Source organism: Anolis carolinensis, chromosome 1 (genome assembly GCF_035594765.1).
Source record: "Anolis carolinensis isolate JA03-04 chromosome 1, rAnoCar3.1.pri, whole genome shotgun sequence".
NCBI lineage: Eukaryota > Metazoa > Chordata > Lepidosauria > Squamata > Dactyloidae > Anolis > Anolis carolinensis.
This window is the reverse complement of record NC_085841.1, coordinates 168,604,136-168,631,639: the sequence shown is the minus strand read 5'-3', so window position 1 is coordinate 168,631,639 and position 27,504 is coordinate 168,604,136. Positions and strand designations below refer to the sequence as shown.

The following is a 27,504-nucleotide window of genomic DNA, read 5'->3' as shown; positions in this document are numbered from 1 at the left end:
CACTCCCTACAAACCCCAGAGATCCCTGAGGACCAAGACCTGTTGAAAGTCCCCAGTTTTAAGGCCTTGTGTCTAACAGCAACTAGACGCAGAGCCTTTTCAGTAGTGGCGCCATCTCTCTGGAACACCTTGCCACCTGAAGTCCGTGCCTTGCGGGACTTGTCGGTTTTCCACAGGGTATGTAAGACACACCTGTTTCGGCAGGCCTTTGAGTTCTGTTAGATGTTTTAAAAGGTGCTTTTAGGATGTTTTTAAGATATTTTTAAAGATGTTTTAAGATGTTTTTAAATTGTTGATTTTAGCCGGGTCTTGTAAGCCGCCCCGAGCCCTAGGGGAGTGGCGGCATATAAGTTTGAAAAATAAATAAATAAATAAATAAATATTTTGGTGCTAAATTCGTAAATACAGTAATTACAACATAACATTACTGCGTGTTGAACTGCTTCTTCTGTCAAATTTGTTGTATAACATGATGTTTTGGTGCTTAATTTGTAAAATCATAACCTAATTTGATGTTTAATAGGCTTTTCCTTAATCCCGCCTTATTATCCAAGATATTCGCTTATCCAAGCTTCTGCCAGCCCGTTTAGCTTGGATAAGTGAGACTCTACTGTATTAATGTTTTAATTTATTAAGTGTTTAATTGTTTTTCTATCTTGTGTTTATATTTTTATTGATTTTATAATGTTTAACATATTATTTTAATATGTTGAAGGTTAATTGGTACTGGTAGGTAAGTAGATAGGCAGAGCTGGCACTTCAAGTTTCAAAAGCAAAAAAATCAAAAAATAAAATCCTAGTACCGTTAGCAGAGCAAAATAAAAACATTCAAAATGCCCTTTGAACTCACAGCTGCTGTGCCCCCCCCCAACACATGCCCACCCACACCTCCCTAGCATAATTTGGGAAATAAAAGATGGAATAAGGAATATATTATAAAGATAATAAATGAATGAAGTCAAAAGAAAAAGAATTTTCAAAAATCTAGTAACGCTAGCTCTCCTAAACAAAGGCAGGGAGCAGTAGGCCCTGAAGAAACAAACAAACGGAGCTAGAAGAACATAATACTCTCTCCAACACCATAGCACCCACAGAAAATGGAGGGCCTCACATGGCTATATATAGAGCAAGCTTTGCAAAAAGACACATGATCCACTTCCTTCTTCTGATTGGCTATGGCTAGGCTAATGAAGAAAAAAATGCATTCAGCTTTTTTCAGTCATGCTAGCAGCTGCTGTCCAGCCCCTGGAGTAAAATCTCATGAAAAATCAGCCCAAATCAACAAATTCTTCCCAAATTTAGTCAAAAGATTTGGCAGCTCATATTTTGTTCCAATAAGGCTTCAGAGGTGGTTCTTCCCAGTTCATATTTCGGCAGTTCATCTGCCAAAACACTGAAATTATTCGAAATCCAAATCGACCTCTGAAATTTTGCACATCTCTAATATTTAAAGAGTGTGACCATATTCCCCTTCGGTCTTCTCACTAAGTTAAACATCCTGAGTTCTTTTAGTTTTTGCTCATATCATACATTCTTCTGGCTGTATTGGACCATTTTGGTTTTGTGCCACATTTTTGAGAAATGTTTTGATCCATGCCTTTGTTTTGCTTTTTAGAGTAACGAGAAATTTCATAATGGTACTGTTCAACGCAAGTTGAAGTATGAGGTAAGTCATAGCTTATCATCTTGAGAAAGTGCTGATCTTAAATTACAGCATGCTGTCTAATTAAATTTCTTAGCATTTTGCAGCATAATTATAATTCTATATTCCAGCAAGATTAATGACCAGTGGAAAAGACTTCAAATTAAATCTGCTGCTGTGGTGAAGGTTTGGGTAGTTTTGATTTTGGTAATAGTTGTTGAATGTCATTATATGACAACAGTATCCTTTCGAAGATCTATAAAAAAGTAACAAGGTTTTTACTCAGCAGTAATTGGTTATAATACAAAAAAACCCACTAGATTTGTCTAAATTCCATCTCTTTTACTGAGAGGGAACCTTTTTTGTCAGTAGTATACAATCTGCCACCAAGAGTAAATTCTCTTTCAGATTTTCAAAACTTTAAACACAGCGTGGAACTATGTTTGCTTAAATAAGTTGAAAGAATCTTAAGTCTCATTGTAATGTTTTTCCAATTATGTTTTCATTACTCCATCCCAAATTAAAATAGATATGTTCTAATTAGTTCGTTTTTTGAATAAGCATGTTTAGTTCTTTCATTTTTAGGAATTGGGACTGTGGAATTCAGTCAATTCACAAAGTTGAGTGTTCTTTCATTTAGAAATACAGTAGAGTCTCACTTATCCAACATAAACGGGCTGGCAGAAAGTTGGATAAGCAAATATGTTGGATAATAAGGAGGGATTAAGGAAAAGCCTATTAAACATCAACTTAGGTTATGATTTTACAAATTAAGCACCAAAACATCATGTTATACAACAAATGTGACAGAAAAAGTAGTTCAATATGAAATAATGCTATGTAGTAATTACTGTTTATGAATTTAGCACCAAAATATCACTATGTATTGAAAAATTGACTACAAAAATGCGTTGGATAATCCAGAATGTTGGATAAGCGAGTGTTGGATAAGTGAGACTCTACTGTACTGCATAAACTGATTTTCTAGAATGGATACTGTTTTAAAGGCAAAGTTGTGGGAAAGGGAAATCCTGCTTTTTCTTTTTGGAACACAATTGATCATGATTAATTTAATTTTGTTTTAATCTTAAGTAATTGTGGTTGCACAACACAATTGAATCTATATATAAAATTTTAAATCAGAACAGTTTTCCTATTAAATACATAAAGGGACCTGTTCTGCATTTGTTTTATTTTGTTTTTGACATTTTTAAGCAGAGAAGACAACACTGGCTAAACCATTATGCCTTTTTTGCAATATCCAACGATGGCGACCATTTTCATAACCCGCGTGGTGAAGACACAAGAATAACAGCCATCAGTGAGCAGGACAAAAATGTAGACACATACTGGAGAACAGTTCTGCCATTCCATATGACTCAAAAAGCTGCAAGTAAAAATTGGTTTAAAAGGCAATGCATCAAATGTCTGTGCAGTGCTGAAAATGAATCTTACCAACCCAGAGTCCTGAACAACAAGAGAAACTGCTCTACCGGGTTGCTTCATCAACATCGTAATGGATATGGAATTACTCATTTGCCTGACCATAGAGCAGGGCTGGAAATACAAGTCTACCTGGTGCTTCCTGGGAATGTAATACCACAAGAATTGAACCTGATTCTTTCTATGCCCACCTTACATCTTCAGAACATTTAGCCATTGTTAGACATCAATCTGGTACTTGCTGTTCTCTTTCTTGCAGAGAATATTGTGATAAAATCCTTCCAGTTTCTGAACAGGTCCAAAACCAGCTTTTGGATGAGAGGGTTATAAAGACCAGTCAGCAACAAGTATCAGATTCAGACATTTACAGCCTGGGGCATCTCTTGAGGAAATTCTCTGTTTTATACATAGTTTCATTTATTTAAGAATAGCTGGATTTCCAAGTCTATCAAAGATCTAGCCAGTTTGTATGAAAAAGAAGAGAAATATATATGGATGTCATCACTGGTTAAAAGGTTTCCATTTGTTAAGAAATTAAAGTTAAATGTGCTTTTAGGCAAGGAAGTAATTGGCACTCGCAAAGTCAGTACTGTGCTAGGAAATCCTTTGGAGAAAGATGATGCCATGAAGTTCTTGTGCTCAGATATCTCAGGTGATCTGTGCACAAGAGATCATACGGAGGCACTTAGTAATTGTTGTGGAAATGAAATACTGACAACTAACCTTGTGCTTAGGCAAAATTTTGTAAGCTTCTCCAATGTGCTTCTGAAATTGCAGTTATATCACTGGAATGAATTACTTCAACATCTGATCTATATCTTCCCAGAAATTTGCGCCAAACCCAATGAGTTAAAAGGAATATATTGGATTGCTTTAGGAAACTATAAAAAACCAGGTCCAGAGCCTGCATGCTTGCTTTTACTTGATTCTGTTTTATATGCCATAATTTCATCATCCAGTCAACTGGAGAGCAATCGGGACTTTCTGGAAATGTTTCATATTATCCCAGTGACTACATTAACTGAAATCCAGATTGGGTATGCTGGACAGCACATACAACTTTTGTGTTCCAATGAAGAAAATGGAATGAAACTATTTACCTTTAACAAATATTACACACAAAGAATATGCCATGACATACTTAGCACCTTGATTTCCTCCTCAGATTATGCTTGCTTAAATCATCCTCTTTTAAAAGGTGATCTGTTAAAACTTTCACTTGACTGGAATTCAAGACTTACTGACTTAACATTTGAAAGCGGCATGTGTCTCTCATGCAATTTTGAGAAAAAAATTAGCCGATCTGGTTTACTTACTCCATGAAAACATGGAAATCAACAAACCTACTTTAGGAAATGTTCAAATTCTGCTCTATACAACAGTGAAGCTGGCGGGTGAAATCTGCTCACTCATCCTCACTACTTCTCATGTGGGTCTTCTACAAGAGTTTTGTGGCCCTCAACCACTGCATTCCTTCAGTGATTGTGTGCAGTTTGACCAAATTCAGATACGTTGTTTAAGTGAGCTGAAGTGTGTGATAGTCTCAGAGAAAGATAATCTAGTAGAGATGGAGCTTGCATTTTTGAAAGGAAATAAGGGTGGTTATGATCCAGCCAAGGGTTCATCTTGCGTTTCTCAACGAGAAAATGTCCCAATGAGATTTGTGTCATCCTTTAGTAATATCCATGGTAACACTCCGTCGGATATCTGGAAACTGACATTCAGTTCATATGAAGATGCTACTAGGCTCATGCTACATTTGACAGGATAGTTATTCTGAATTAATTTTAGACCTTAAACACAATAGTGAAAATCTAGTACTTGGGGAAAATATGCAAATAAACCCCATGTCTGTGTGCAAATGTGTGAGTGTTCAGGTATTTCTCCAACGAGAAATATACTTGATTTTAGGAAACAGGTTTGCTTTTGAAGAAATGCTATTGTTGCAGAACCACTCATTGTAGTTTTATCTGGGAATCATTTTTATGCATTAATCATTAGTATCAATTCCATAAAACAGAGGAAGAGAGATTCATGTTCTCAAGTTTTATTGTACCACATGGCAGAATATTTCTTGGCTTCTCATATACTGTTATATTTGGGAAGACATGGCTTGAGGTTTGAGATGTGAGGACAATTATATGTAGGGATTAATCTCTTTTTGTATGAAATTAATATTTGCCAAGCAGTAAAGGCAACAATGAATCTGGTGGGACTTTAAAGGATAAAACAATCATTGTGGCATAAGCTCTCTTGGACGCTGATCCATTGAATCAAAAGCCAAATTGTTAGCAACAGATGCCAATGAATATTTGTCTCGCTGCACTTATTTAGGAAGGATCATTTTCAAAGCAGCAGATTGTCTGCAGATATGATGATGATGATGATGATGATGATGATGCAGTGATTTCACCTTCTCAAATTATTTTCTCAACAAAACTCATGTTACTCTCCCTTTCTTGAATAAATACAGCTATGCCCATTTTGACTATTAAGATCTGTTCTTTTTCTGTATGTCAGTCTATCAAATATTTGCAACTGTCGGGACATACTGTCTTTCGTCAATTCTAAGACAACATTGATTGTAAGACTCACACTAATTTCAGTACCGCCTACAGAAAAAGCTTTATTTAAATTCTAAGATACACCCCATTGTTAGAGATATCAATATGTGGGGGGAATGTGTCTTAGAATTGAAGAAACATTCTTCTTAAAGTATAAACACCAAGTTGCACACCGGGGAGAAAATATAAAAACATGTTACACTTTTCAAATGGAGCCCCCAGATGGTGTAGTGGACTAAGTGACTTGAAGGTTGGGTTGCTGACCTGAAAGCTGCCAGGTTCGAATCCCACCTGGGGAGAGTGTGGATGAGCTCCCTCTATCAGCTCCAGCTCCATGCGGGGACATGAGAGAAGCCTCCCACAAGGATGGTAAAAACATCAAAACATCCGGGCGTCCCCTGGGCAACGTCCTTGCAGACGGCCAATTCTCTCACTCCAGAAGCAACTCCGGTTGCTCCTGACACGAAAAAAAAACAACTTTTCAAATATAATAATGCACATCTGTATTCCAAACTTTTGCTAGGAAGTTATCCTAAGAATCTTTTGAAAACAGTCTAATTTTTAATGTAAATAAATACATTATTTTATAAATGGAGACACCCAAAAATGTGGATTGTCTGTGAGTGAGATTGCTATTACCAGAAACAGTGATGGTGTGTGTTCTAAAATAATATTAAAGGGAAAACTGTTTTGAAAATAATTTGCCAACATTTCTACATGTTCCTATAAGTAAATCTACTTTTATATCCATCATTTTTAAATATCAGAAATATTATATCATTAATGGTCTTAAGGAAAAGAGGAATTGGGTCACTTTCATTGGGAGAAAACAGTAAATTAGAATAGATACAAGTTATTAGCGGAAATTTTCATTTTATAATTTTGACTTTGCTTATAATGAATTAAAAGTGCATACCAAAAATATGCATACACGTATCTCTTTAATTTACTTCAGTGCAAAATCAGTTCACTTGATAAAATTGCTGGTTGCTTTGGTCTTGCCAGTTGTTCACAATCATTATTTTTTCTCCTTCATTCAGATTAGCATATTACTTGGAAAAATATATTCAAGCAGAATTCAGTCTAGTCCAACAAAGACACAATGAATTTGCACAGTTGCAAAAGGAAAAACAGAAAACTACTCTTTTCAGCAGAGTCTAAGCATAAACTTAGTGTTGCATCAAAAACAAATCTTATGGTGTAACAAACTTACATAGTCCTTGCAAGCATTGCAAGACCCAAAAACATGGCTTCTTCTTCTTCTTCAAAATGAGAGAGAGCAAGAGCGAAAGCAAGAGCAGTAGCAGAAGTGTATCCTAATACACACACATAGCCCCCCCCCCCCCCCCCGGATGTGGTCCAAACTTATTTGCTTAACTGCTGACCTAGATTAGCTCCTGCATGTTATGATCAGCAGTATACGTTTTTCTTTAAAGCATACATCCTTGGTGTTGGTTATTTTAAAATGTACCCCATTTTCATTATACCCTAACACAGTGGTTCGTAACCTGTGGGTCTCCAGGTGTTTTTGCCTACAACTCCCAGAAATCCCAGCCAGTTTACCAGCTGTTAGGATTCTGGGAGTTGAAGGTCAAAACATCTGGGGACCCACAGGTTGAGCACCACTGCCCTAACAATATTGGCAGTAATGTCTTCCAAACATGAAAAACGTTGACTAGATATGCAAAGAGATGTGGGAGGAGCAGGGAAAAATACTGCCTTAGGGGACTTCTGTGTTTTCCTTCCTAATGAAATTGCATATCGAAGTCTTTCAGACATATTTAGAGAAAGCCATGTTGTTCATGCAGTAAAATACAACAAAATACAAAATTCACAAAACTCCTTGAGAAATTCAGTGTTCTCTGCCTTGGCAAGGAGCAGCAAACTTTGCACAAGACTGGTATGGCCTGGGCTTCTCTTACTAATGATGTTTAAATGTTATTACCTATCTTTTATTGTCCTTTGTTTCTGAACTTTTGCCTGCATTGAGATCCCTACAAACAACTGAACTCCAACAGAAAGAATATATGGAATAAAATGTAGGTCGGTGACTCTACCTTTGCCACTTCTCCTGAAAGATTTTTCAACATCTTTTGCCTGAAGAAGCCAGTGCAGCTTTGAAAGATTGCAGGATGTTTTTGTATATTTTAGTTGTCTGAGAAATGTCTCATTCTTTTGTAGATTTTGTATTTTGAAGCCTTCCTTTCAACTATGCCATTTAAGATTCTGTTCCAAATGCACAGGATAGCTAATTTTGTTTGCATTTAGTATCATGCTTACAGTGTGGTCATATGCATGCTTATTTAAAGATAATCTGCTAAGTCAAACCATTTTCTCCAAGTGAAGTGTCTGTGAAATGAAATGATGCCAGCACTTATATTAATCTGCCTTTTCTTTGCAGTCAGAATGGAAGGATGTTATGCATTTACATATCTTTTAAGGGTAATTTACTTTTCTGTACTGGAGTTCAATTGGTAGAATTCCTTCTACAGATACAGTTGCTTCATGCTATTTTTTCACAGTACCAAATCAAATGTTTTTATTTTGCTACCTGCTGGTTTGGTCTGAAATTTTCAATTTTCATTTGTTTTCTGTTCTGAAGGTGCTTGCGTGAAATAAATAAATATATTCTGTATTGTTTTATTTCTGATTTAAAATTCTTATAGTTATGGATTGGATACTGAATTGACCTGCTAACAAATAGAAGGACTTCTTTGACTTGTAGAAGGGATTACAATATAGCAAAGACTCCCTTCTTGAAAGGAATGATTTTCTCTGATTCATCCTTATCACTTCCCATGCTTTTTTTGAAGAGCTCACTAGCTTTACAGAGCAGATTTTCAAGGGATATCAGGGAAAAGGATGAATTAGGAAAAGTAATTTCCTTCCTCTTCTGGCAGCAAGAGTATCCTATGAGTGGAGTTTTGACCAACAAATAGAGAGGATCCAAGGCTCTATGCTTCTGTTATGTATTTGGATGAAACATTTTAATTGTTTGTTTTCCCTTGTTACTAAAGCTGCTAAAAGAGCAAGCAACACTTTGTAGTGATGTTTTCCATTTTCACCCCTGTACCATAAAGTGCTTGGCCATTCAGAAGAGGATTGCAATTCACTTCTGCCCAAATCTTTCTTGGGGGAAAAAAACTTATTTTATTTTACTTCTCTGTCAGGTAATATGCCTTGGCCTCATAGGGTATTGTTCACAGAGTGATGTGGGTTTTAATTTGTTCTTCCTGTTTGATATTCATTTGATAGCGAATGATCTGTCGCTCTGGTAAAACAAACCCAGATGACCTAAAGAATCCAGTCAAAATTAGTATTCCACGCTATGTCCTTTGTGGGCAGGGAAAGGATGAGCATTATGAATATGAAATAAAGGTAAGATTTTTGAGGGTTTAAAAAAAATCAAAGCTATTTTCCCTTTTTTTGCATGGCATTACAAGGGATGATTAAAATTTTCTGCAAGAGTTGCCTATGGGTTACTTTTTCTTATTTTGTTTGTGGGCGTTCTTTGAACCAGAGCTCCCAATAGTAAATCTAGTCTTTTACTGTTGGCATGTAACAACAGTAATGAAGCATGGAGGTGACATTGGGTATAACCACTTGTCTCATTATCCTATTAAAATCTGATTTTTGCAGTTTTCTCCACCCATTTAGCCACATCTCCTCAAAACTATTTGTCTGGAGGACCCTCTGGAGCAGAATGAGATATGGAACAGAGTAGACTGGGCAGGAAAGAGCTTCATGTAGAGATTCAGAAAAGATCAAAAAGATGGATAAGATTATTGGCAGACATTTTGAAGCTGGAGGTAGAGGACAGACATAGAGAAAGAATATATGATTTCATGGAGTTTGCGAAATTAGTTTGAGTCAGTACTAATTACTAATGTAATTCTCTGTTTTGTGTTTTATACTGTTGAGCCTGTGGTCTAACCCTAGATTTTTTTTTATGATTCTGCATTAGTGAGTCTGTTTCCTTTCCATGAATTAAACTGACAAATGCCAATATATGTGTTCAGCAGAACATAATTGAGTGAAGCCACATTTACAGAGTTGATGGCAAACCAGCTCTTGATTTCAGTTAAGCTGTAACAATGTGAGCATCATTTCTCTCTTGCATGATGCAGCAGTATGTGAATGGGTGGACATAGTTACAAGTCCCCTTCCTATATTATTGGCAACCTTCTTCCAAATCTGTTTGGAGGAGTAAATCCTTGCAATCAGCCCTCCTTATAAAATTCAGTTGTTTATCTGCAGCCTACAGCCATGTGGAATCATTCCTAGTTGCTTGCATGCAACTATGACTATGAGTAAGGAATCTTTCTGAATACTGAGAATGCAGGTTTATTCTGTTCCCAAATCTAACTGGTAGTTTAGCATCCCTCCATGCTCTCTTTCCATTACTCTACCAGTAATAGTTTACCTGGGAGCAATCAGCAATTACAGGAAGCCAAATAAATGTGTTTATCTGAAAGTGAAATGTTTCTTTCTCTTTATTGATACCATTTCTCTACCTTTATGTAACAGATTTCAGTCCTCGGTGAGACATGGACAGTATTTAGGCGATACAGTCGTTTTAGAGAAATGCATCAAACATTAAAATTAAAATACCCAGAGGTAAGTTCGCAATATTTTTTTTACTCATGTTTACATTAATCATTTGGGTCTATGGTGATCATGCAAACAGAATTCTCGGAATTTTTGGGGGGTATTTTATCACAAATGGAACTCATGGTGTGTGAGGGGGTTTTTTCGGTGTCAGGAGTGACTTGAGAAACTGCAAGTTGCCTCTGGTGTGAGAGAATTGGTCGTCTGCAAGGACATTGCCCAGGGTGTGCCCAGATGTTTGATGTTCTGCCATCCTGTGGGAGGCTTCTCTCAAATTTCTCCCCGCATGGAGAGCTAGAGCTGACAGACGGGAGCTCATCCCGCTCCCCGGATTCGAACCGCTGACCTTTCAGTCAGCAGCCCTGCTGGCACAAGGGTTTAACCCTTGTGCTACCGGGGGCAATGTGTGAGGTTACGGGGTGTTGAAATTTGTTGACTGGCTGACGGTGTTGCTTACTAGAAGAAAGCTTTAAAAGATTTGCACAAAAAAAGTATACTTGACTAATTTGTACCAAGTTATAGAATGTCTTGAATTTTAAACTGGAATCTTTCTTTAAGTATATATGTCAGGGGGAGAACGTTATCGAATGGTGATAAATTCATGAGGTTTGTTGACTTACTAATCTGGACCTATTATTTCACAACTGGGAGGATCTTTCTGTCCAAAGGGGTGAAATAAATCCAACAGAAACTGCTGTTCAGCTAAGTAAATAGCCATGTATTGGGCAATAGACATCCGATCCCTTCAAAACAAGTTTTCAGGGTAATAATAATAACAGTAATTATAATTATTTTATTTTATTTCTTACCCACCTCTCCTTGTGGCTCAAGTTGGGTTACAATATAACTAAAAACACATGATCATTGTAAACATTCTATAAAATATACATATTGAAACTTATGTCTATAAACAAAATACATATTAAAATACACAGAACAAAGATTAAAACACAAGACAAAAGTTTAACATTCATTATGAAAACTGACTGGGTAGGCCTGCTGGAAGAGATAGCTCTTCTAACAGGTCATTCCAAAGTCTAGGGGTGGCCGATGAAAAGGTCCTCTGGGTAATGGTTACCTCTCGACTTCTGATTGGTTGGAGTAGCTGCCGGCTGTGGATTGTATGGGAGAAGGAGATCCTGTAGGTAACCGGGACCCAAACCATGTAGGGCTTTAATGGTCAAAACTAGCACTTTGTAATTTGCCTGGAAACTAAGTGGCAGCCAGTGGAGTGTAGGTGTAATTTTCACTCGCCTCGACCAATGGGATAATCTCTTCATCCTATGCCACTGTCTGCACAGTTCTGGGTCCATCCTGTTGCACCTTTTGAGGTGTTCCTTCTGAATTTCATTTTTTTTTCTATTTTGAGGCTGAGAGATAGCAACTGACTCACAGTCATCCAATAAGCTTCATGGCAGGGCAGTGTTGGGTGTCCAATGCTCCAATAAAACACCATAACTATGACAGCACCCTGGTGTAAAAACAAAATGAAGTTTTAGAAGTTCCCTCTAAACTCCCTTTAGAAGTTTTGTGTAGCAGTGCAGAAGAAAAAGTGAAACAGTTGCTCAATTCTAGTCCTTCTTGCAGCTACCAGCAACTCTGTAGTATGGGAAAGCGTTTTTGGCTGTCAGTATGGGAGTCTCAGAGTAACAAAGGTGGTTGTATTTTTCTTGGGTACACTTGCACATCGACCAATGTAGCAACTATGACATTCTTTTCAAGATAGATCTATTCTCCATTAAAACTGAGAATAGTTGCTTGAAGGTTTTCTTAGCCTTTATTTGACATTTGCTTCCTTATTATAATGAAGCTAACTTTAGGGCATTTGTGAATTACTCTTTTCACTGATGATTTATTGTAATTTTTCTTTGAATTCCTCCTTGTACTTCTCTTATTCATGTGCTCTCACAGCTTAGTATTTCATATGTATTTTTAATATTTTTGAGAGCTGTTTAAATACTTCTCAGTGTTCTGTTGGAAACTCTTGTAATATATATGATGCTTTCCTTTGTACCTTTATGAACAGGTTTTCATTTTTTGAGGAGAGAATTTCTTGGCACAGGTTGAGTATCCCTTCTCTGAAATGCTTGGGACCAGAAGCATTTTGGATTTTTAAAATTTTGGAATGCAAGTATTTGCTTATGATTTATATGCACTCTTCAGAGTGTTTCAATTGCCAGATCGCACTGCCCATGCCCCATCCACTCCCCACCAGGTCCCAAACCATTGCAGCTGTACTCCCCTCACAGTCACCTGCCTGCTTGCCCACTCAAGAGAGTGAATACCAAAGGGTGGGGAAAGATGGAAAATGCAAATGTGAGGTACAAGGGGTGAGTGAAGCGAGACCTCTTTGCTGCCTAAACTGTTCCCAGCCTGTGGTAGCAGAAGTTGCAGCATTATCATCATTACTGATACTGATGACACCCACCATTCCCACTCTCTCCATCCTCCCTCTACACACTCACCTTCTGCATTTTTGTAACCTGGGGGCCTTGCTGAGAGTGTCATGTTTTCTGTTAGCAATGAGAAGAAGGAGGCCCAGTTTCTCTCTTTGCTGCTACCATCACCTCAATGGGGCTTCATCATAGTGGACATGAGTCAAGAGGAGCAGCCTGTTCTCACTGCTAATGCCACCAATGCAGGGATTTCATGATGCTACTTATGCAAAAAGCCCTGAGATGGGGATGGGAGGCAGGACTGGCTGACAGCGGCCAACGCAACAAGGAGGAGTGAGGTGCTCCTTCTTTCCTTTCCTTTTCTTTTTCTTCCCTCCCTCCTGAAACAGATGGTAGACAGTAGGGTTGTCCATATTGTCGTAAAAATATCCCTACCGTAATTATTTCGTATTGTTCCCGTTTTTTGACACGAGTATTGAAACGTTTTCCCTGGGCGCAATTGGCAATGTAATACGATCCATCGTTGGCCCATTTTGTAATTGTGTCTTAAAATTTTCGTTAATTTTTGTCCTTCCAAAATATTTTTTTAATATTTTTTAAATATTATATTTTTTGTTTGTTTCTGCAACCTAACATGAACGGGAGCCTAGCGCAGCCTAACATGGCTCCCGCTCCCTGCCAATCAGAGTCTTCCACGATGGCTAAAAAAGGTGGGGGCTAGCGTCCTCCCGTCGACGTGTAGAATCGCTATAAAAATCGCCTCCGCACGGAGCCAAGCCATTCTGAGTTGGGATACCGAGGAGAGAGGGTGGTTCGCGCGCGCCGTGAAGCAGAGAGGGCAAAGTGGGGGTAGAGGGTTGTTGCCGGTTAGATATTGTGTTGGGGGGAAATTGGCTTGGGGCAGAGTCCTTGCTGTGGATGTTGGGAATTTTTATTTTCCTAAGGAGTCTGCGTCCCTCCCTGTAACCGCTAAGCTTTGGGGCTCTTTTTACTTTCTGAGGGAGACGTTTTCCCTTTCCTTTTCAAAGTTTTCTGGAATAAAGCAATCAAGCCATATCAGGCTTTCCAAGCCTGCAATGGAGGGTGCACTGCTTGCGTCCCTGTAACCACAGAGATTTGGGGTTCTTTTTACTTTCTGAGGGAGACGTTTTGCCTTTCCTTTTCAAAGTTTTCTGGAATAAAGCAATCAAGCCATATAATGAAAGCAAAGAGTGTGGAATGTGTTCTCCCACTGTACCAAATTTGATGAGAATAGCTCAAGAAATGAGGGCGGGAGACCCCCAGAAAAGTCCCCCCCGGTTTCCTGTTTTTTGGCAATTGTGCATGCGTGTCCGCCATTTTAGAAACATTTTAGAAACATTACGAATTTTCGTAAATATCCAAAAATTTTGGGTGAAACATTTAGAAATAATTTCTACATCGAAGAGCCGGCACCCCCTACTTTAGAAACGAGAATTGAAACAATTTTTCCATCGATCGGACAACCCTAGTAGACAGCAGGAAGGAAGGAGACAGTGGGCACCTGGCAGCAAAAACTTTCAGGTTTTTTGGAGATTTTGAATTTTATATTTCTGGATTAAGGATACTCAACCTGTGCATCTTTGGATAAGAAAATTTGTACTTGTTTGCACTGAGCATAGTTTTTTTTTCATATATTGAGTAATAAACAAAGAAATGTTGGTTGATATATATCCATCTGGGGATCGTCACACTCCAGACCTTCAGTCTGCTGGAATCATAATCCAGTTTTCCACTTCTATTGGTAGCGATTACCCATTTTTCTAAAATGCATATCTTCCTGCATCACATTTAGTTGTACATTCTCCTTACCCTGGAGTAATATGGATTTGCTGTCCAGCAACCTCTTTTGTTCCTCCGTGCCTTGTGCTTTTGTTCATTTTGGGGGATTGCTGTCTACTTTGTTCTTGTTCATTTTTAGGAATTTGGGTTAGTTGATTTTATGTGATTTTTATTCCTAGTATATTTGCCTTAATGAAGAGAGGGAGAAGAGAGCAAGAGAGGGAGGGAGGCTGGAATGGGTATAGTATGGAGAAAATGATGCTTCTGCCTCTTCATTTTTTTTGCTTTGTGCTTCCTTACCATAACTTTGTGCTTCTGCCATTTGAAATTTGATCTATCTTATTGTTCCATGTGAATGTGCATGTATACATTATTTGTTATTTTAAAGTTGCATTTTCTTGTTTTAAAACATGTAAAAATGTGTAAAAATGAGGTTCAGGGGGGCTGGAATGGATTAATAGTATTTATTTATTTCTCATGGCACGTGCACACATCGAAAATAGCTGTTAAAAAGTGTTTCTGTGACACATTTGTCTCCAGTAACTCATGCTTTTTATAGACACTTATATGCTAGATGTCATCAAAGCTTATACACACTTCACACTATTACTCCTGTGTTCCAGAGACGAGGACTTAACCAGGAATCGGTTTCACATTCTGTAATTACTGATTTGTTGTTATATGTGAATATGAAGATATGATTCAAAAGAAGCTCTTGATAGTTAAATCAACAAAACCAACTGTAGTTAGTAAGTAGCGGGGTTAGCTATTAAGTAGAGCCTGTTTAACTGTTGTTTCATAGTGGGTTGTGTAACAGGAAGTTATATGTTGCAGAAACAAAAACTGAGTGGTGGTTAAGGTTTCTTCTTAGCAAGTGAAGAAGGATTGAACCTTTGAGCCCAAAGCTTAAGAGCATTGAATCCTGGCTTTCCGTTGTGTGCAAACCAGGCCTCTTTCCCAGTTTCATTAAACAGAGTATACCAACAACATTACTTGAAGGAAAATCAAAACAATAGAGAGAAAAGCTGAGATGAAAATAACAAATCACTACTATGAACTGAACATAATGAATATGGGGATTTTGAGAGTTTTGAAATAATACTCTTGCAATTTACGCAGAAGTGTGCTTAATGGTCCATAAACACAAATATTTCAAAGTGTCCTCTGATTTCAAAATGTGAGGCCAGCTTAGGACAAAATGCATTTTGATCCATGTTGATAGCTTTTTTAAAATCTCATCTTGACAATATTTATAGTCAGACAGTTTCACAATTACCATATGCTTCACTTTGATATTGACTTGATGTAATGCCACTTTTAAGAAATCCAAAATACTGCATACTCATAATATTATTTTAGTAGGACTATTTTTCACAGTTAATCTTCTGACTCCAGATTTATATTTATTATAAACACAAAGATGTATGCTTGCCTAATATATGCTGTGTCTGCTAGAGGTGAACTTTATAGCTCATTCGTTGTTCAGTTCTGGGCTACTGCCTCAGTATTTTTAATTTGAATCTGCATTTCATGTTTCTGCCACCACATTCCCAAAAGAAGTATATTGAAATATTGATTTATTGGGAAGGTAATATCTGAGCACTTTGAAAAGGTGAACTGCTGGCATCTTCCAGTTATAAAATTTGCAGTATATAATTTTGTTGACTCATGCATATAAAGCAGATAAATAAGTTGTTATTGATAACTGGAAGAATGCATCGAATCAAAATGTGGGCCATGTGCATTTCAAAACTAATATGACTCCATTTAAAATGTTGTAGATGTAGGCAGAAAAGACTGGGTATTAATTATCCATTTGGCATTAAATCATGTCTAGATGTCTACCAGGCATTTTAGAGACTCATTATTTCTTGACCTTGTAGCATGTTGGATGCAAATGGTCCTTGACAATACAGTTTCAGTGCTAGAGTGGCAATGGACATAAACACTGTGTAGAATCAATTTGAACTAAGATGAGCTCAAGACAGAAATAAATGAAATAGCAAGAAGAATAAAGTGTTTTGTTGATTGTAATGATACACAGTGAATCCAAATATAAATAGGGGAGTATAGTGAAGCTTGGATATTTATTTCATACATATACTTCATTTTTTTAGCTCAAGTAAAAAGAGTGGAACAACTGTCGCTCCCCTAAAAGGTTGTCTTATTACTAAGTTATGTCTTTGAAATGTATTTTCCTGCAGGTACATTTTAATGTAGGCCCAATTATAGGAAGACAGCTTCTAAACGTTCAAGTCTTTTAAAATCCATAGCAACTTGCTTGCAGAGTGGTATTTTTTATGAGGGACAGTAATGAACCTTCACTGCCCCACATCCAGACCCTGCACTCTTGCCACTGTCTCTCACAGTTTCTTAAAAAGTTTGATTAGGCAAGATATTTGGAATCAGCAATGAACCAAAAGTTAATAGAGACAGGCTACCATGTGTCTCTGCTGAAGTTCAGCCAAATGCTTTAAAACATATTAATTATGAGTAATCCCTATTCAGGCCTGGGGGGTTCAACTATTATGCCTGCATTGCAGCATGCGTCCATATTTGCAGAAAAGTGTGTTATGCATTGAACAAGAACTGTAGATTGTTTAAGGTCTAGGGCAATATCCTTGCATTTGGGTCCCAATCTGGGGGAAGACAACATGCAAATGCAACCAATCAATCAATCATTGGTTGTAAAAGAAAGAAAGAAAGAGAGAGAGAGAGAGAGAGAGAGAGAGAGAGAGAGAGAGAGAGAAAGAAGTCTTATGCATATAAAAATATGCAGTTTTATAATGGTTGTGTTTTCCATAGTTTTCTGGGCATTAACAACCTCTTGGAATATTATATGAGAAAACTTTCCTGCTCTGGATCTGATTGAAAGAACAGCTTCAGCAGTAGCTGTTTGAACGTTTTCCATTTTCCTTAACTGTTATAAGAATTTTTTGAGTCCAATTGTTCTTAAATATTTTCCAAGTGTGCATGAAAAAAATCTCTTTATAAGCACCCAGTGTGATGTCTCATGGGCCTTGTAGTCCCGTTCCTAGTGCTATTGTGGCAGACGAGGAGGAAAACATGGGATTTCGACCGGTTCAGTTTGAAATGGAGCCTCTCCACCTGGAGGATGTTTGTCCTCAGGAAGTTACCCAAACAAGCTTTCGGCAGAATTCTCCCCCGTTTTCCCGAAAGGACAATTATAATAGAGATAGAGGAGTCAGGGAGGCTAGTCGCCGGAGTCTTAGAATCGCTGCCAAACAACTAGCTGATTAAGTCTGCTTCCCTTGGGAAATTCTAAGGAGTAATGCATCTGGACTGTGATGACCCATGGGCCTTGTAGTCCTGCTCAGGACATTGTAATTCCTGATGAAGATGAAAACTTGGGTTTTTTACCTTCCCAGTCTGAACTGGATTCCTCTCAGCCAGATCTTTCCCAGGCAGATCTGGGAACCTTGCACCTGCAAGAAAGTTGTCTCCCAGAAGTATGTCAAACAAGCCCAGAGCCTACTTCTCCCGTGTTCTTGCGCCGGGAGTTTTGTAAACAACAGAGAAGTTTGGAATCAGCTTCGCGCAGGAGTGCGAGGATTGCAGCTAAGAATGTGGCCAATTAAGACTGCTTCTCGTGAGAATCTTTGGGGAGTCTCACATCTGGTCTCAGAGTTTAGCTTTCGGTTCTGATTCCCAGAGAACTGCTTCGGCGGGAAAGTTAGACTCTATTTAGGTGTTTTACCCGCGTAGTAACTTAGCGGAGTCAATTCGTCAGCCTACGGAGCGAGTTGTGTCTGGACAGCGCGCTCCGATTCAAGCCTCGCTCCTGCTCAAGCCTTGCCTTGCTATCCAGCCTTCGCCTTGCTTCCCAGCCTTTGTTTATCTACGGACTTTGCCTTGTTTCCCAGGATCAATCCTTGCCTTGTTCCACGGATTTTATCAAGTTATTCCACGGACCTTGTTCTTGTTCTTAGTTACCTTGTTCCACGTTCAAGCCTTGTTTCAAGTATCAAGTTATTTCCTAGCCTCGCTCAAGTTTCATGGACTAAAGGACCTTGTCATCTCCCCTCACTTTGCTTGGCAAAGTGAGTGTTTCGGTTATTGGATTACAACTTTGGACCTTAATATTTCTTATTGGACATTGCTTTTTTGGACTAATTCTGACCTTTCCTGAAAGGTCTAATTCTGGACTATTTTCTACACTTGTTTTTATTAACTTTATATATTCCTTCAATAAAGATATTAGATAGATTCTGGCCTCTGTGTATGGTTATTGGTGCTCTGCAGCCTGGGTCGTGACAGTTTGACTCCGCCACCCTAAGCACCAATTAACCTCGGCCAGAATGTCTACCGGAGTCGTACCTGGGCCGAGCGGCCAGCCGATTACCTACACCATCGACAAGGATGAGGTGGACCGAATCCGTGATAAGCTCAATGCACAGGATGGAGAAATAAGGGGTTTGAAGGAACGCGGAATTCGTCTTCCGGCCATGGCGTTGCCAACCAAGTTTACTGGAGAAGCTTCTAAGGTTCATGTCTTCCGTCGCCAATGTCAAGCTTATCTAGAGGCCCGTGCTGCCGAGTTTCCCCAAGAAGACATCAAAGTGGCATGGGTTTACAGTCTTCTAGACGGGCCAGCGGCCAGCTGGGCGACGGCACTGTTCGACCAAACCTCTCCACACCTAAGATCAGCGCAACACTTCTTGGACCACCTCAAGGAGACTTGGGGAATCGAGGACAATTTGGAGGCAGCCGGTCACAAACTCCGTCGCCTTTTCCAAGGAGACAGACCTATGTCTCAGTATATAGCCGAGTTCCGAGTGCTGGCCCACAATACCGGCTGGAACGATGTAGCCCTCAGGGGACAATTCCGGGAGGGTCTCAACATTGAAATGCTGGAAGAAATCTCCAAGGTGGATCCTCCCCAGACCCTCGAGGCACTCATTGATCAATGTTTACGGGCTGAAGTCATGATTGCCAACAGGAAACAGTGGGTTCGAGGCCAGGGCAGTAGAGCCGGGGCAAAACCCCCCGCTCCCGCCAGCGTTCAGCCACGTCCGGTGTGGAGACCCCCACCGCCAACCCCATACCCCAGAGGAGGCGAGGAGGTGCCGATGCAGTTGGGCAATGTGCGTCCCAGACTAGATGCCGCCGAGAAGGCCCGTCGTCAACGCTTAAACCTCTGCTGGTACTGCGGGAACGGGGGCCACTTCGCCAGAGAGTGCCCAGCCAAAGGGAAGCCTGCCGCCCGTCTTGCGGCGGCGTCCTCCACGGAGACGAAGGCGTCTGAGCCGACTGGCACACAGCCGGCGGGGGAAGCCAACGACCGGGTGTAGAGAGGCTCGCCAACCCGGTCAAAAAATCCATCCAAGAGCCGCCAACCGGGGTCCTGTTCCTTCTCGTGGTCACATTATGGTCAGCAAAAAGGGGACCCGTCATGATCCACGCCATGATAGACTCTGGAGCTACCAACAATTTCATCGATAGAGAGTATGCCGACTCTCTGGGATTACAATATCATGATTTCAAGAATGCCCGTGTGGTGCAAGCCATAGACGGCCGCCCCCTCAAGACGGGCCCCGTAAGTCAGTGGTCGGAACCCACCAGGATGTGGATAAGGGAACATATGGAAGAGATTTCCTTCTTTGTTACCGAGGTCCCCCATTTCCCTGTGATTTTGGGAATTCCATGGCTGACTCTCCACGACCCTAACATCTCCTGGTCCAACAGAGAACTGCAGTTTGCTTCACCGTACTGCCAAAACCATTGCCTCGTAGCCAAGGTATGCCATGCCACAGACACCGAGCCCATCATCACCTTGCCAAAGAAGTACTCCGAGTATTGGGATGTATTCAAGGAGAAAGAAGCCGAAAAATTACCCCCACATAGACCTTATGACTGTGCCATTGACTTGGTGGAGGGGGCCCCGATCCCGCGAGGGCATCTCTACTCCCTGACTGAACCAGAGCAAGAAGCTCTCAGGGAATTCCTAGAGACAAACCTTCGCAAGGGATTCATCAGACCCTCTCAATCCCCAGCCGCCTCCCCAGTGATGTTTGTGAAGAAGAAGTCAGGGGAACTACGCTTGGTGGTGGACTACAGAGCATTGAACAATATCACCAAGCGGAACAGCTATCCCCTGCCCTTAATCTCGGATCTACTGGATCGGCTTCGAGGAGCCAAGGTTTACACCAAGCTGGATCTTAGGGGGGCTTACAACTTAGTTCGCATCAGGGAAGGGGACGAGTGGAAGACCGCCTTCCAGACCAAATTCGGATTATTCGAGTCCCGAGTTATGAATTTCGGTTTATGCGGAGCTCCCGCAACGTTCCAGCATTTTGTCAATGACATTTTTCAGGACTATCTAGACAGGTTCTTGATAATCTACCTGGACGATTTTTTGGTGTTTTCTAGATCACAATCAGAACATGAGAACCACGTCAAAATGGTGTTACAACGATTGCGGGATCATGGACTTTATGCCAAGCTGGAAAAATGCGCCTTTGATCTACAAGAGGTAGATTTCCTTGGTTACCGCATCTCGCCTCTAGGGCTTTCCATGGATCCAGCCAAGGTTTCAGCAGTATTGGAATGGCGGGCGCCAACTAACAAGAAAGAGGTGCAGCGTTTCTTGGGGTTCGCGAACTATTACCGCAAGTTCATTCCAGATTTTGCCCGCTGGTCCGACCCCATCACTAGCTGCATCCGTGGAAAGCAGCCTTTCCGCTGGACTGATCAAGCAGAGAAAGGGTTCCAGCAACTAAAGAAACTATTCACCTCCCAGCCAATTCTACAGCACCCAAATCCTGGAACCCCTTTTGTGGTGCAAGCGGACGCCTCTGATGTGGCAATTGGGGCTGTACTCTTACAACCGGTGGGAGATCACCTCCATCCCTGTGCCTTTTACTCTCGTCAACTAACCACACCAGAGAGGAATTACACCATTTGGGAAAAAGAACTACTGGCCATAAAGGCAGCCTTTGAAACTTGGAGACATTGGCTAGAAGGGGCCAAATTTCCCATTGAAGTCCACACTGATCATCGTAATCTAGAACATCTAAGAACTGCCCGCAAACTAAATCAGAGGCAGCAACGTTGGGCTTTATTCTTTGAACGTTTCAACTTCCAGATCCATTATGTGACCCCAGCCCAAACCAAGCAAGCAGACGCCCTGTCACGTAAACCGGAATACGCTGCAGGACGCAAGGAGACCTTTGAATCCCAACTGCTACAACCCGAGAACTTTGCCACGCTCACGGTGGGGAACACCAAATCCATTCCCATTGGTTCAACTTCCCCTACTCCAGGACCCATCTGTGCTCAAGAAATCAGGGCTAGTCAGCAAGCAGATGCCTGGGCGCAGGACCAACTTCGCCAAGGTCTGCATTTTCCCTTTTCGCTTAAAGATGGGCTGCTCTGCTATAGAAATCATGTTTATATCCCACCCGGACCGGGCAGGGAAAAAGCGCTTCGTCTGTGTCATGACTGCAAACCAGCAGGACACTTCGGACTATTTAAAACTATGCATTTGATCCTAAGGGATTTTTGGTGGCCCAAGATCCGCAAGGATGTGGAAAAATATGTCAACACCTGCCCAGTATGCCAGCGCTCCAAGATACGAAGGGAGAAGCCCTCAGGGCTTTTACACCCCCTTCCTACCCCATCTCGCCCATGGGAATTAATTTCCGCGGATTTCATCACTGACCTACCACCTTCCTGTGGATTCACCACGATCTTAGTGGTGGTGGACCTTTTCACCAAGTTAGCCCATTTCATTCCCTGCGAAGGCCTCCCTACGGCCAAAGAAACTGCGGATCTATTTCTTCAACATGTTTTCAGACTACATGGATTGCCCAAGAGTTTAGTCACAGACCGTGGATCTCAATTCACCTCTCGTTTTTGGAAGGCACTACAAAAACTATTGGGCATAGACTCTCGCTTATCTTCAGCTCATCATCCCCAAACAGATGGGCAAACGGAGCGCACCAATGCCACTTTGGAGCAGTATCTTCGCTGTTATGTAAACTACCAACAGGACAATTGGGCTTCTCTGTTACCACTGTCTGAGTTTGCCTACAACAATGGAGTTCAAGCTTCTACAAAAGAAACGCCGTTCTTTGCAAACTACGGCTTCCATCCACGTTTCTTCCCCCCTGTCATTGAAACTTCAGAAGTTCCCGCAGCAGAGGATTGGCTGCAGGAACTCACAGCGGTGCAACAACTTTTGCTCCAGCAACTGGACCAAGCCAAGGAGGACTATAAACGCCACGCTGACAAACATCGCCAGCCGGGCCTCGAAATCAAGGTAGGAGATCGGGTTTTCCTGTCCACTCGCTTTCTGCCCTCCCACCGCCCTTGCCGGAAGTTAGATGCCCGTTTCATTGGCCCCTATCCAGTGGTGGCGCAATTAAACCCCGTGACTTTCAAACTCCAACTTCCGCGTTCAATGCGCATTCACCCAGTGTTTCACCGTTCCCTGCTCCTTCCGGCGGATGGTGTGCGACCTGATACAGACCAACCGGCCCCCCCTCCTGTTTTGATGAATGGGGAGGAGGAGTTCGAGGTTGAGGACATTTTGGATTCTCGCTTTCACCGCCGCCGCCTACAATATCTCATTGACTGGGTGGGTTTTGGCCCTGAGGAACGCTCTTGGGAAGACGCCTCCACAGTCCATGCTCCTGATCTAACCCGTCGCTTTCATCAGACCTATCCCACCAAACCGCGACCTCGCGCCTCGGGGAGAGGGCCCCAGTTTGGGAGGGGCCTTGAGGAGGGGGATAGTGTGATGACCCATGGGCCTTGTAGTCCTGCTCAGGACATTGTAATTCCTGATGAAGATGAAAACTTGGGTTTTTTACCTTCCCAGTCTGAACTGGATTCCTCTCAGCCAGATCTTTCCCAGGCAGATCTGGGAACCTTGCACCTGCAAGAAAGTTGTCTCCCAGAAGTATGTCAAACAAGCCCAGAGCCTACTTCTCCCGTGTTCTTGCGCCGGGAGTTTTGTAAACAACAGAGAAGTTTGGAATCAGCTTCGCGCAGGAGTGCGAGGATTGCAGCTAAGAATGTGGCCAATTAAGACTGCTTCTCGTGAGAATCTTTGGGGAGTCTCACATCTGGTCTCAGAGTTTAGCTTTCGGTTCTGATTCCCAGAGAACTGCTTCGGCGGGAAAGTTAGACTCTATTTAGGTGTTTTACCCACGTAGTAACTTAGCGGAGTCAATTCGTCAGCCTACGGAGCGAGTTGTGTCTGGACAGCGCGCTCCGATTCAAGCCTCGCTCCTGCTCAAGCCTTGCCTTGCTATCCAGCCTTCGCCTTGCTTCCCAGCCTTTGTTTATCTACGGACTTTGCCTTGTTTCCCAGGATCAATCCTTGCCTTGTTCCACGGATTTTATCAAGTTATTCCACGGACCTTGTTCTTGTTCTTAGTTACCTTGTTCCACGTTCAAGCCTTGTTTCAAGTATCAAGTTATTTCCTAGCCTCGCTCAAGTTTCATGGACTAAAGGACCTTGTCATCTCCCCTCACTTTGCTTGGCAAAGTGAGTGTTTCGGTTATTGGATTACAACTTTGGACCTTAATATTTCTTATTGGACATTGCTTTTTTGGACTAATTCTGACCTTTCCTGAAAGGTCTAATTCTGGACTATTTTCTACACTTGTTTTTATTAACTTTATATATTCCTTCAATAAAGATATTAGATAGATTCTGGCCTCTGTGTATGGTTATTGGTGCTCTGCAGCCTGGGTCGTGACATGGACAGAGTTGGGTTTCGCTTCTTGTTCTCCAGGGAAAGTGTTCTGTTGGCGGGAAAACAAGACCCTATATAGGGGTTTTGCTGCAAGGGGAACCTTGCGGAGTCAATTGATCAGCTTGAGAGAGAGATCGTGTGTGGACTTCGTACTCCTTGTTCCCTGCTTCCCGGATCTAGTTTCAAGTCTTGCCTTGTCTCACGTTTTGCCACGGACCTTGTTTCATGCTTCAAGTTGCCACGTTTCAAGTCTTTGATCCAGCCAAGAATCAAGCTCATGATCCAGCCTTGTTGTCAAGCTTCAATGGACTATAAGACCTTGTCATCTCCCCACACTATTGCTTGGCAAGGTGTGTGTTTCGGTTAATGGATTATAACTTTGAACTCTAATATCTTATATTGGACAATATTTTCCTGGACTATATTTGGCCTTTCCTGAAAGGTCCGCTTCTGAACTATATTCTTCAGCTGTTTTTATTGACTTTATATAATTCTTTAATAAAGATATTAGATAGAATCTGGTCTCTGCGCATGGTTATTGGTGCTCTGCAGCCTGGGTCGTGACAGTTTGACTCCGCCACCCTAAGCACCAATTAACCTAAGGCCAGAATGTCTACAGGAACCGGGGCGGATGCCCAACCACTCAGTTACACCATTTCCCGGGAAGAATTCGACCGGATCCGAGATACTCTCCGAACACAGGAGGGAGAAATACGGGGCTTGAAGGAACGTGGTGTGCGCCTTCCTGCCCTAGCATTACCAACCAAGTTTTCTGGAGAAGCCTCCAAGGTTCACGTTTTCCGTCGCCAGTGCCAGGCGTACTTAGAAGCCCGCCAAGCCAAATTTCCTCAAGAAGATGTCAAAGTAGCGTGGATCTACAGTCTCCTAGATGGGCCTGCGGCCAATTGGGCGATGGCGCTGTTTGATGCGGGTTCCACGCACCTAAGCTCTGCGCAAAGTTTTTTGAATCACCTTAGGAAGACCTGTGGTATCGAGGACAACGAGGAGGCGGCCGGCCATAAACTCCGGCGTCTATTCCAAGGGGACAGGCCGTTGTCCCGGTACATAGCCGAGTTCCGGGTGTTGGCTCAGAACACCGGTTGGAACGATATAGCCCTCAGAGGACAATTTCGTGAGGGCCTTAACTTCGAGATGCAGGAAGAAATCTCTAAGGTGGATCCTCCAGAGACTCTTGAGAGACGAATCAACCATTGCTTACGAGCCGAAGCCCTGCTTGCCAACAAAAAACAGTGGCTCCGAGGCCAGAGTGGAAGAGCCGGGGTAAAACCCCCCGCTTCTACCAGTATTCAGCCACGTCCCGTATGGAGACCCCCACCACCAGCCCCAAACCCCATGGGAAGCGAGGAGGAGCCGATGCAGTTGGGCAATGTGCGCCCCAGACTTGATGTTGCCGAAAAGGCCCGCCGCCAACGTTTGAATCTGTGTTGGTACTGCGGGAATGGGGGCCACTTCGCCAGAGAATGCCCAGCCAAAGGAAAGCCCACCGCCCGCCTGGCGGCGGCGTCTTCTGCGGAGCCGGAGGCGACCGAGGCGGCTAGAGCCAAGCCGGCGGGGGAAGCCAGCGACCGGGCGTAGAGGGGCTCGACAACCCGGTCAAAAACCCCACTCAAGAGCCGCAAACCGGGGTCCTATTTCTTCTGGTGGTTACGCTGTGGTCGGTGAAAAAGGGACCCGTCATGATCCATGCCATGATAGACTCAGGGACAACAAACAATTTCATCGATAGAGAGTATGCCGACTCTCTGGGATTACAATATCACGATTTCAAGAACGCTCGGGTGGTGCAGGCTATAGATGGCCATCCCCTAAAGACGGGTCCAGTAAGCCAATGGACTGAACCCACCAGAATGTGGATAAGGGAACACATGGAAGAGATTTCCTTCTTCGTTACCGAGGTGCCCCACTTCCCTGTGATTTTGGGAATTCCATGGCTGACACTCCACGACCCAAACATCTCCTGGTCCAACAGAGAATTACAGTTTGCCTCAAGATATTGCCAAAACCATTGTCTAGTAGCCAGGGTCTGCCATGCCACAGACACTGAGCCCATCATCACCTTGCCCAAGAAATATTCAGACTTTTGGGACGTTTTCAATGAAAAGGAAGCTGAGAAACTACCCCCACATAGACCCTACGACTGTGCCATTGACCTGGTGGAGGGGGCCCCAATTCCGCGAGGACACCTCTACTCCCTGACTGAACCAGAGCAAGAAGCTCTCAGGGAGTTCATAGAGTCAAACCTCCGCAAGGGGTTCATCTGACCCTCTCAATCCCCAGCAGCTTCCCCAGTGATGTTTGTGAAAAAGAAGTCAGGGGACCTACGCTTGGTAGTGGACTATAGAGCATTGAACAATATCATGAAGCGGAATCGTTACCCCCTGCCTTTGATCTCGGATCTATTAGACCGGCTCCGAGGGGCCAAGGTTTACACCAAGTTGGATCTCCGGGGGGCTTACAATTTAGTTCGCATCAGAGAAGGGGACGAATGGAAAACCGCCTTCCAGACCAAATTCGGATTATTTGAGTCCCTAGTCATGAATTACGGATTATCCGGAGCTCCCGCAACATTCCAGCATTTTGTCAACGATATCTTCCAGGATTATCTAGGTCGGTTCTTGATCATATATTTGGACGATTTTTTGGTGTTTTCTAGATCACAATCGGAACACGAGCAACACGTCAGAATGGTGCTACAACGATTGCGGGATCATGGACTATATGCCAAGTTAGAAAAATGCGCCTTTGATCTACAAGAAGTAGACTTCCTGGGATACCGCGTCTCGCTACTAGGGCTCTCCATGGAACCGGCAAAGGTTTCAGCAGTATTGGGCGCCAACCAACAAGAAGGAAGTGCAACGCTTCTTGGGGTTTGCAAACTACTACCGCAAATTCATCCCAGACTTTGCCCGCTGGTCTGACCCAATCACCAGCTGCATCTGTGGGAAACAGCCTTTCCGCTGGACGGAGCAAGCAGAGAAAGGGTTCCAGCAACTAAAGAAGTTATTCACGACCCAGCCAATTCTACAGCACCCTGATCCTAAAACCCCTTTTGTTGTGCAGGCTGACGCCTCTGATGTGGCAATTGGGGCTATACTCATGCAACCAGTGGGAGAACATCTTCATCCTTGTGCCTATTACTCCCGTCAACTAACAGCCCCAGAGAGAAATTACACTATTTGGGAGAAAGAACTTTTGGCCATAAAGGCAGCCTTTGAAAATTGGAGACATTGGTTAGAAGGGGCCAAATTTCCCATTGAGGTTCATACTGATCATCGAAATTTGGAACACCTAAGGACCGCACGAAA

General features: G+C 42.2%; 1 protein-coding gene across 9 annotated transcripts in view; it reads left to right on the top strand.

The window, feature by feature from the left end:
- The window catches only part of kif16b (kinesin family member 16B), a 174,452-nt gene that overhangs the window by 95,149 nt on the left and 51,799 nt on the right, over positions 1–27,504 (top strand). For 6 of the 9 annotated variants that reach the window (XM_062958355.1, XM_003215243.4, XM_008115058.3 and 3 more), the window contains 3 exons: positions 1,616–1,666; positions 8,905–9,027; positions 10,177–10,266. In XM_062958355.1, coding sequence (XP_062814425.1) covers positions 1,616–1,666; positions 8,905–9,027; positions 10,177–10,266 — 264 coding nt within the window. Of the gene's footprint in view, positions 1–1,615; positions 1,667–2,857; positions 3,303–8,904; positions 9,028–10,176; positions 10,267–27,504 lie in introns of those variants that run through there. The other 3 variants (XM_062958377.1, XM_008115032.3, XM_008115011.3) reach the window with 2 other exon arrangements.